We start from the raw sequence: 11,879 nt of genomic DNA, 5'->3' as shown, positions 1-11,879 counted from the left end.
TTGAATGACTCATGCTTTCGTGGAGTTGATTTTCTTTCTGTTCCTCTTGATAGGATCGCACAGACACTGTTTGACCTAATTAAGACATTTCTTTCAATTGATGATCAAGTTATTCTTGTGATTCTAAAAATAATTGCCTTAATTTTCAAAGAAGGCTTGAACTTGTCACTAAATGTCTCAGCATTCTACCTATTTTCTCAGATGCTCTCTTTTCTAACTTTAACTCTCTAATTCAATGTTTATGCTTAAACTGGATTTTAAGATCTGACTAAAAATTTTGCAGGCATGTCATATCACTAGAATCAACATAAAATGTACTGTTATAAAGAAAACAAACAAAAAATACATATTTGAAACATAAAAGGAAAAGGGACACTTCATTTAGTTGAAATAACAAAGAAAAGGATTTGAACATAAATGATAAAGGGACAAAACAAGATAGATCCTGAACTACAACCCTGAAATAATTCAGAAAATAGAAAAGAAAAGAAAATAAACTACCAAACCTCTTCCTAGTAGGGAGAGGTGTGACTCCTCAATTGCTCAACCTGACAACTTAGCCACTGGTTTGCATAGTAACATGACTATAGCTTCCCTTACTGTTAATGTTCCGCCTCATAATTAATTTATCTTGAATCATCTTTTATATTTCTCTTTTCAAAGAACGAAAATCTTCAATACTATGACCCTGAACATCAAATGATATACATATCATACATTAGGATCAAAACTTCTTGAATGTCAGTCAGGAGTATACCCAAGGAGAGGAGTGATCATGCCCCGCTGAACCAACCTCTGGAATAAACTGGCATATGACTCTCCAATTGGTGTGAAACTATCCTTCGACTTCTGTCTCATTTTATTATTTGGCTTGGATCGAAAATCGAGCCTAGAAGGGCTTTGATATATTTGTAGAGTTAGAGGGTGACTCTGAGGAGTTGGTGCGCGCCATTGTGAATAAGAAGAGAGTTGAACATATGGTTGTGCGCAGTATACTAGATATGGAGGTGGGGAAATAGATTATACTGGACTTTGGAAGGAATTATAGAAAGCTTGGGTATGAACTTGGGCTTGAGACTGACGGTAACGACGACGTCGCCTTCTTGGATGTGTCTGTTCTCTAACTACATTGGCAGTTGCATCTTTCTCATTCTTCTTCCCTCCAGTTTCCCTTAATTGATTACAATATTGTCCCAAATATTCCACAAATTCCCCATGTCAATCTTGCTCCTCAAATTTCGATATCTCAAGGATTGAAGGAGGGTTAACGCTTGAAGACATGCCCTAGTTTTTGTGTGAAACATCTTCTTCGCTCGCAAGTCTTAGGGAACTTTTCATAGCATTTCCTGCACTCTTCATTTTTGCAACCATTTTCTCTGGCTCTTCTGGCATACTAGGCTTTTTGTTAAGAAATTTTGGTGGTCCAGTTAGCTTAAAAGTAGGATCAGGAGTATAATGATGATCACCAAAAGTATTGAACAAAGCTCCATTAGCAGTATGAAGAAGCACAATTATTGGGCAGTTGGCCAATGTAGAAGCTTCGGTAGGGGATTGAGCAACAAGATCACAGACGACATGTGGTGTTGTGATTGTAGCAGGCTTATACTTAGGAGCTAGAGGAAAAGTGGTGGAAGTATTGTGATGCTTTTGGCTTGGAATGAATTCTGAGTCATGTTGTGGTGCATCAACAACAGTATGACACTGACTTTGCAATTTTGGTGGAAAAGTCGAGGTATTTGTAGAATCAATAGTGAGAAATAGAGGAGGAGGCAGCCCACTGGCCTAAGCTCGATGCTTTTCATTCATTTGTTGTCTTAGTCTCTTAATCACTTACTTTAAACTCACATTTTCCTGACTCTTTGTTTGATCCATGATGTCACTCTCTATATCCTTGTTGGAAATAACTAACCTTTTAGATTTGGTGTGATGTGGAGAACCAGCCAGAATGCCATAAACCAACCACCTTAAACTGACTCAACAAAAAACAACAAATATGTCAGAGTTTAACACTTTTTCAAAACCTCTTTTTTCTTCTCTTTTTTTTTTTTTGAAAAGATCACCTAACCCAAAAAGGGTGCCTACATATCTCACTCCCGAGAGAGGAGAATCAGGTGTGTGTAGTTCGTGAAGTCTTGCCAAAATGGCCAATCAAACTCTTTTCTTTTTCTTTTTCTTGAAACTTTACAAAGAAAAGAAAATAACAAATTGTCAAGAATTGACGAAAATCTTTTTGAATTTTCAGCTTTAAAATTCCTATACAAAATGAAACCTACGATTATCAAAGAAAAATCTTTTTGGATTTTCAATTTTGCATTCATACGTAAATAAAACTTGAAACTATTAAAGAAAAATCTTTTTGTGGTTTTCTGTCAGAGATGTATATGACACCTACTCTAAATGAAGAGTGAATAAGATCTTTTTAAAAATTTTCAGATTTCTATACAAAATAAAACCTATAATTACCAAAGAAAAATCTTTTGGGGTTTTCAATTTTGAATTTCATACGAAAATGAAACTTGAAACTATTAAAAGAAAATCTTTTTGTAGTTTTCTCTTGAAGATGTATATGAAACACCTATTCTAAATGAAGAGTGAATAAAATATTTTTTGAATTTTTGAAATAAGATCCCCGAACCCACAATAGGCTGCCTACGTATCTCACTCCCAAGAGAGAAAAATCAGGGGTGCGTAGTTCGTTCCAGATTGGAAAATTTAGGATTAGATAACAACACCCTGACTTGAGAGATACGAGCACAAACATAAGATCCAAAACGCCAATAAAATCTTTTTGAGTTTTCAATTTGACACTTCACATAAAAATGACACCAACAACTATGAAAGAAAAATCTTTTTGATATTTTCGTGAAATGTACAAAACTCCTACAATTTTTTTTTTTTTGCATTTTTCTTTTATAAAAACTCCTATGATTGAAATTTTTTTTTGAAGTTTTTGAATTGTGAATGCATGCTAAACGAGACAAAGGAAAAATCTTTTTGATGTTTTTGTTTTTGAGAAATGAGAGCAAAAGGTAAAAATCTTTTTTTGAATTTTTGAATTGTGAAGAACAAAAGCCATAAAAAAACTCTAAAAACTACGAAAAACTCTTTTTTTTTTAATTCTCCTTTTCTCTTTTTTTCAAACTTTTCCTTGTCTACACACTTCCTTTAATTCTAGAACACGTTTTTGCCCAAGACAGTCTGTCAAATGACCCTGTTACCCTTAAAGATGCAACATTTAGCACGTAGAGATTCTTTAGAGGTGAGTCTCCTACAAAGGATGGATCAAGTGGGTCCCGCTAGGTCTCAATATGATGCACATAAGCATGACCTAAAGGCTGACCTACGCTGGGGTTCACTAACAAGGCTGTTTGGGGGAGCGTATGATCGATAGTGGCTGCAACAGCTTTTCACCTAACGGCTCCACCTCCTAAAATAAGGGTGACTCAATTATAGGTCGTGTACACACGTGTACAACGGACTTGTTACAAAAAGAATGACCCAGGTTATGCACATAATGCCAAATATAAAGAGGTAACACATAAAGTAAAAAATGTAAACAAAGAGCACGTAGGCACTCAACAATGATAAACAATAACACAAAACAACACAAACAAAATGTCTATACACCTATAATGCCAAACTAAATCGATACAACTCCAAAATAAGCTCGAATTCTGAAAACTCCCCAACAGAGTCGCCAGAGTTATCACACCCTTTTTTTAACTCCAAAATAAGCTTGAATTCTGAAAAGTCCCAAGCAGAGTCTCCAGAGCTATCACACCCCTTTTTTAACTCCAAAATAAGATTATCTTTTTAAGGGTCGAAAGGGGTTTTATTATCGAAGTGACAAGAGATTAAAAATTAGTTTCAAAAAAGGACTATTTACATTTTTTATTCAGAGTTGCCACTTGACATAATCCGGTGTGCCAAGTCACCTTTGAAAGATCCTTTTCAAAACGATGTAACTCTTTAAAACTGAGTTGCAAACAGAAATTCCAACTAAGAAATTCTGTTGACCGAGGGGGAGGTGTTAGGCACCCCTCGGTCTCGTGGTTTGACCACGGTCCCTTGGTGGAGTGTATCAGCTAATTTGACATTACGGGTGTATAAATCACACAAAAGAACACAAAATAATCAATTAAACCAACAAAACAAAACAATCCAGAATATAATGTTCAGCCCAATTATACAGTCAAAAATTAAAAAATGTGAAAATATAAATCCTATTCTAAGCTAATCCTAGACTATGCTCTACCCGATGCCTCGGGCCTTCATTATGAACGTCCTTCGAGTACAAATACTTCGGGGCATTCCCCGATGAATAAACACGAATACCTCGGGGCATTCCCCGGCCAAATGATATATACATTCGATCCAAAAATCAATGAAATCAAGCCATTCAACACATAGTTCAAGCATTCCATATCCCACGAATCCTAAATTTGCCTACCCGGACCTAAACTTTGCCTACTAAACTTTCAGCCTAAAATATGATCGTATCAAGTTCACAAACTTGCTATTTGTTCCAAAGTAAACAAAACAACAATAAACCAAATCAATCTAAATTCACCTTTTTTATCAATTTCTCAATTCAACCCTAAATTCCCTTTTATACGTCACTATTCACACGAAACGAGTATCCAAGCTCATGCTAACATTAAATTCATATCATGATTAATCATTCATGAATAAACAATGTCGAATATCAACAAAATCATCTAATCATCAACCAACAACACACAATCATACATCAATGCACCAAATCGAAACAAAACGAAAAGAGGGAGTTGAAGAATTGGACCTCAAATATTGATTTTAATATATCAGAGATAATACCGTGCCCGAAAAACCTCAATTCGAACCTCGACTATCAACCAACTCAATTGCGAAAACTCCTTGAATATGATTCGAACAGAATTCTGCGAACACGAATGGATAAGCCAAAATAGAAATCGCACAACCCGAAAACCGTATACGATTTTCGGTGAAGCTTCACCGGAATCAACTCAAAACAAGCTGATTTCAGGGTGATTTAGCTGCTGACTTTGGGTTTTTCAATGGTGAAAGGTAGATTTCGGTCAGCCACGCCTGAATCTAACGGAGATAATGGATTCCAGTGAGAAATTCGCAAGCAAACTCAACCCCTGCCAGATTTTGTTCGCTTTGCTCGATTTCTACCTGTTTCCTTTTTATCTACTGTGTTTCTCCTCAATTATCCACTATCCTCTCTGAATCCTCGCCATTCCAGTGTGTCGTGCGAGTGAATTTCAGTGTGTACGTGAATTTTTCTATGAGGCGCGTGATAAGTGTGTGACGATGTCAATCACTGTGTGTACATCGTGTTCCCCAAAAGGACAGAAGAAAAAAATCCCCCTTGTATATTAATGAACAAAATGGAGTGTTCTCTCAATCGGAGTTGTGAGTGATGTCCTTTGGTCTATGGAATTGTGGAGAAAAAAAAAATCCCCCTTGCCCTATGGGCCCCTCCCTTTTTGTTGTTAATATGTTTGTTAAAAAGGAATTAAAAAAATGTGAGGGGGTGGTGACGTAGTTTATTTTGATTGGGTAGGTTGTTAGGATAAGATAAAATTAGTTAGAGATTATTATTTTGTTATTTTGTGGAGGGAATATCACATGGGTTGGGGTGCGTGGTAAAACGGGATAAGATAATAAAAATAATTTTTTTACAGAACAAAATTACGTGTCTACAATACATATTCTAACTATTAGTTGTTGGTCAAAGTTTTCCTTTTTTCTTTTTAACTAAGGAAAAAAAAAATTTCTCTCTCTCTTTTATAAAATTTGCAATTTCTTTAGCCTTGCCTCTTTCAAGTTTTATTAGTACATCATAAGGTGTGTTTTGTTTCAAGATAGATTCATTAACATGTTGATTTTATTTTATGACAATATTTGTTATATGGACAAAAAATATTCCTATGACATTGACTTACTTTTTATGTCCTTTAGATGGTAAAATCTCTATGCAGAGATATTAAGAGTTTGTATTGTATTAATATCTCGATTATCATATTATTTTATTGTAGTTTGCAGGTGGTAGATAGAAGTCTGACGACTTTGAGGTAATTTTTCTGTAAAGGTTAGGCTTACTTTTATTATTTTAATATCTCTATTATCGTATTATTTTGTTGTAGGTTAAAGATGATATTAAATATTGGTTAGCTTTGAAAAAAATTTTATATAAAAGTTATATTTAATTATAATGTTTTGATTCCTCTAATAGAGCATTAGGAGGCTTTGAATTTAAGAGAACATAAAAACATCAGATAGTAATGGCAGTACAAGAAACAATAGCTAGTGACAAAAGCAACGCATAGTTACAGAATAGCACTGCAATAAAATATTCCGAATTCTACTTGTCTATGGATCTTCTTCGGCTCAATTGGTTCACTCGCCTTAACTTGGGATGCTGATGCCAACTCCTCAACCTTCTTTGGCTCCAAAAGCGAAAGCATTATATCCGGTGTATTCCCAGAAAGTGGGGTCTTGAGAGGGTAAAGTGTACTCAGTTTATATCACTAATTCAGGTGAAGTAGACAGACTATTTTCAATAGACTTCCGGCTCAGGACAGATAATTGTATAACAAATAAAAAGTATAAAAGCAAACAACAAAAAAGAATATCACTTTAATAGATAATAAAAAAAAATAAGACACCACAATATAATACTATAAATTATCGAAACATAAAAATCATCAAAATCCACAAACAAGAGACTACAAGCCAAATTTCCCACCTTTTCTTTCATCTCAAATCCAACAAATTCCAATAACTCCACTCCACCTACAACATCACCTATAGCCTCCGTTATTTCACTTTTTTCTCAGTTCTTGAATCACAATTACTTGGTTTTTGTGCCAAAGTTCTTGAACCTAATTCACCATATATTGATCAAAACCATCCTTTATTCCACTTCTATTAACCATATGATCACATTCATTCTCAATTCTTGAATCACTATTTCTTGGTTTTTGTGCCAAAGTTGTTGAACAACTATCAAAGCCATTCTTTATATCACTTTGATTAACCTTATTATTATCAATTGCTGAATCATAATTTCTTGGTTTTCGTGCCAAAGTTCTTGAATTTGCATGTAAATTATTTGAGGAAGAACTACTACTACTACCACTATCCAAAACTCTACCTTGACCTTTAAATTTACCTCATGATGAAGAAAAGTTGACTTCTCTCATGAATCCTTTCACCTTATATATCAAACAAACATTTGCTTAGATTCAATACAAATCAATATCAAGAAAAAAAAAATCCAACATTTATATATATGGGGTTGGTTTTTACTTGAAAAAAAATATATATGAAGAAAAAAAAATCTCAATGTGGGAGAATATGTTTAACCTCTGATTTACTCAACGCACAAAGACAGGCAAAATTAAATTGAAATTCGTTGTAATCAGTTTACAAGTGTAATATAATTTCGAGTTTTTACATTACAAACGTAGTAACCCCAACCCAACAAAAATAATCCTTATCTTTAATTTTTACAAATTTAAGCTAAGATACACATTGTATACATATATTATACATAGATTATACACAACATCAATTACAATCTGCATGTCCTTTTTATTTGATTAGCCACTGCAACCATTGAGGGCCTTTTAGTAGGATTCTTGAAAGTACAGCAAATTGCTAGTTGTAACAATTGAACCATTTGATCTCCAAATTCTTGGTAATTTTTCACCATACTCTTATCAAAAACATCAATAATAGGGTTTTCTTGAAACATTTTTCGAACCCAACTAGGCAAATCAATCCCTTTGTTCTTGCCAACGGTGTCTAATGGGGCCTTACCGGTTAGTAATTCCAACAACAGGCCACCGAAGCTGTAAACATCTGATTTTTGACAAAGGTTGTAGGCATATCCCACTTCCGGTGCTTGATAGCCCACGTTGAGGACAAGTAACATGGTGTTTGGCATGAAAAGTCCGAATAATCCCTGGTCTGAAAGACGAACATCAAAAGAATTTGTGAGTAGAACATTGGATGACGTTATGTTACCATGACAAACGTCAGATCCCTGAGTATGGAGAAATTCTAGGCCACTAGCGACTTCATAAGCGATTCGAGTCCTTACTTGCCATGTGAGTTGAGATTTCTTAGCCACTCCTACACCTTCTATGTAACAATATGTTAAGTTAATTCCACAATAATATAGTAAGAAATATTCATGAATTTTTATAAATAACAGTATATGTAAAGAAAATGCACATTAAATTTTACTCAACTTTAACTCATTAACGATAGATTGCCCCATACTATAAGGAATTAATACCTCATTGTTTTACTCACCATAGAATATTTTGTTATCAAATCAAACAGGAATAAGCAATATGATAAGCAAAAGAAAAACAAGATGAACACACATAGATTTACATGAAAACTCTTGACGGGAAAAACCATGGTCGGAGGAGGAGAAATTCACTACATCGAAGAGGAATACAAGGAGGAGCCAAAGTTCTCTATAACACACTAGAACCATCATTTTAAAACCAACCCTCTAAGTCGCACTTATGTAATACGTGCGTACAAGAAAAATTTTAAGCCCAAAAACATACAAGTCCATACCCCGATCCGTACACTACCACCACAAATCCCCCAAAAAATCTCAAACATGGATCGCACCACGATCTTTTCAAGGCCGGATCAAGAAAATTTGGGTCACAAACTCTAACATATTTGACGCCCTATCTATGCGCCCTAGTCTTGAACATCTATATATAGAGTATGATTCTGATACCATGTGAAGAAAACGCACGTGAAATATAATCTAACTCGATTTCAAAACTACTTTATGAGATACGAACTATTCAAAATCATATAAGAGGACTGTTAGAATCGGACAGAATAAAGCAAACCACAAGCAAAATAATAAATAAGAACACACAGATTTACGTGAAAATCTTTGCGGGATAAACCACGGGCAGAGGCAGAGGATGTTCACTATAATAAAAGAAGAGGAGTACAATGGGGAGAATGAGTATTTTCTGAATACTCAAAATAACCCACTAAATGCACTTATATAATACGTGCATACAAATAAGTCCTGGGCCCAAAACATAAAGGTCCATACAGCGGGGGCTTCACCCCGCACCCCCATCGGGATCAGTGGTGGGCTTTAGGATCGGACCGATAGGTCCAATCCCTACTCCACCACGACAGACCCCATTAAAAATCGCAAACATGGATCGCATCGCGAAATTTTCTGGGCCGGATCAACAAAATTCGGATCCCAACTCTAACAAATACAATAAATCAAATAAAATTATTATCTTAGACATAACGAGTTAGAAGACTTACCATGTAAAAGAGAAGCCAAGTTACTCATAGGCATGTAATCAAATACAAGAAGTTTCTCATCTTTTGAATAATAATAAGCTCTTAGAGGAAGCAAACTTTGATGATGATCACTCAATTTTGCCAATTCTTGAATCTTTTTTATGAATTCATTTTCAACCAAACAACAATCTTTTAACCTCTTAACAAACACAATTTTCCCATTTTCCAATTCTGCCTTGTAGCTATTTCCAAAAGTTCCCTTTCCCAATACTGTTGCTTCTGATTTCAACAAGTCAACTAAATCATATTCCCTTTTAGTATTCTCAAAAAACACTAGCTTTTGATTCACAAGTGTTGTTTGGTTTTGTGCCATTTTGATATACTTCTAATGTCGAATCAGGATCAACTAGCCAGGATATTGTTGTGCTCAAGACGAGGTGAGATGAATAGGAATGTTGAACGAACATAAGATGAATAGACAGGATATACTTCTAATGTCGAATCAGGATCAACTAGCTAGGATATTGTTGTGCCCAAGATGAGGTAAGATGAATAGGAATGTTGAACGAACATAAGATGAATAGCTAGGATATACTTCTAATGTCGAATCAGGATCAACTAGCTAGGATATTGTTGTGCCCAAGACGAGATAAGATGAATAGGAATGTGGAACGATCATAAGACTCAACTAAGGTAAGGTAAAGGTAATAAGGATATCTACGAAAAATCTTACACATATCTTATCATTTCTTTGAAATCGTCCGCTCGTAGTATGATGCGCCGCTTCAATGGCTCGATATGAAAGAGGACCAAAAAAGTTGATAAAAGGTCTGAAATTTTATTGCACAAAGAAGGGAAAAAGCTAGGTTCTTTGTGAAGCCTAATTAATATAAAACCTATTAGTTGAAGATTCAAGGAGAAAATACAATGTCTGACTTTTTTTTTTGTCTGTTAAATATTCCAAAAGTCAAATTGAGTTGTATATTATATTAATTAATTAATATAAAATATAAAGACTAATTAATCAGATTATGATGGAAATGACTTGTAAGCCACCTACTATATATAAATACTTATTTCTTTGTTAGTTTAGGGAATATTTCAAAATGAATTTAAGATTGGTGCATCGTTGGTATATTTTTTTATACTATCAGGTAATTTTTACCTGTTCTAGTAGGTCATTCATTTATCAAGTAAAAATATAAAAATGAATGACCTGCTACAACAGATAAAAGTCATATGACAGTGTCAAAAAATACAAAAACGATGCACCAAATTTAAACTCGTTTAATTATAGGTATTAATTTGACTATATAAACTTTTACGGCGATAAAAGTAGAATAATGATTTCAATGTGTCACAATATTTTAAGAGAATAATCGAGCAAATTAAAGATAAAAGAAAAGACAATACTTATCTAAAATGAACTGTTCATCTTAATGAGGACCCAATTATTTAAAAAAAAAAATGAAAGGACAAAACATGGCAAGACATTATTTATAATGGTATATCTACTACTAGTTTTTTTTTTATATTATATAAAATCATCCAACTCTATTGAGAGTGGATGTTATTTTATTTTTACTAGTTTAACTACACCTGCTTTGTATTTAATTATTTAAAATTAAATAATTTTATTTATTATGAAAATTTTTAATAAAGTGTAAAATTTTAAATCACTTTTCAAAATTCTTACATAATTATATTTATATATATATTACCACTAAAAGTTTTAAATGGTTGATGGATCATCACTTACATTTGTCATATAATACGGATAAGAGAGACGTATCAATTTACATCATATTTGTGTTATAATTATTTTTTTATATATAAATTTTTTTTCTTACTTTTAAAATTAAATCCTTAAAAAAATCATTGATTTACGTACTTAAAAATCATTGAAATTCATTGAAACTACGTGTGGCTCGAGAGAATCACTTGACCAGAGATAAAATTAGGAAGGCGAAATTTTAATACAAGTTGTGGAAGCTGAAAGCATTGGCTATGTAAACAAAATAAAATAAAGTATAAATAACATAAATATCAATCCTTTGAAAATAATTATATTTTTTTTATTTTTTTAATTATTTTATTCTTTCTCTCTATTAATATACATAATATAACCGACATATATATAACATTCTGTGTATATGGTGGGATTTTTGTAATATATTTAGGGAGTTGGGATTTTTTTTGTAATATTGAAAACATAAGTTGGTATTTGTATAATTTAAATTAAAATAAATAAATAAATAAATAAATAAATAAGCATCCAATACCCCCTTGAACTATGGCTAAAGTTACTATGACACACTCTAATTTCGCAAGGTTCTATTGCCTCCTTAACTCAATTTTAGAGTATTTTTGTCATCATTTTGTACTGACATGACAACTTTCTTACTTAAAATGGGGTTCACATCAAAAGTTTTATGTCAACCAAAAAAGTTGACAAAATATATCACATCAGCATAAAAGAATAATAAAAATACACCAAAATTGAGTTAAAGGTAATAGACCCCTGAAATTGAAGTGCATTATAGTTAATTTGGTCAAAGTTGACT

General features: G+C 33.3%; 1 protein-coding gene across 2 annotated transcripts; it reads right to left on the bottom strand.

Annotated features, from left to right (window-relative positions):
• Positions 1-7,390: 7,390 nt before the first annotated feature.
• On the bottom strand, positions 7,391-10,575 carry LOC107879606 (probable inactive receptor kinase At1g48480). Of its 2 annotated transcripts, none has more exons than XM_016726621.2 (2): positions 9,337-10,575; positions 7,391-8,151 (listed from the first exon to the last, which is right to left on the bottom strand). In XM_016726621.2, the coding sequence occupies exons 1-2, from the start codon at positions 9,686-9,688 to the stop codon at positions 7,583-7,585; spliced, it is 921 nt and encodes a 306-aa protein (XP_016582107.1). In that variant the 5' UTR covers positions 9,689-10,575; the 3' UTR covers positions 7,391-7,582. The 2 variants fall into 2 exon arrangements, with proteins under 2 accessions (XP_016582107.1, XP_016582106.1); XM_016726620.2 differs by having other exon boundaries at positions 7,391-8,154; positions 9,337-10,570.
• Between the last annotated feature and the right edge of the window lie 1,304 nt (positions 10,576-11,879).

The sequence above is a fragment of the Capsicum annuum genome, chromosome 8 (assembly GCF_002878395.1).
Source record: "Capsicum annuum cultivar UCD-10X-F1 chromosome 8, UCD10Xv1.1, whole genome shotgun sequence".
NCBI classification, from domain to species: domain Eukaryota; kingdom Viridiplantae; phylum Streptophyta; class Magnoliopsida; order Solanales; family Solanaceae; genus Capsicum; species Capsicum annuum.
Note: the sequence above shows the minus strand (reverse complement) of the source record. Positions and strands in the feature narration are given on the sequence as shown.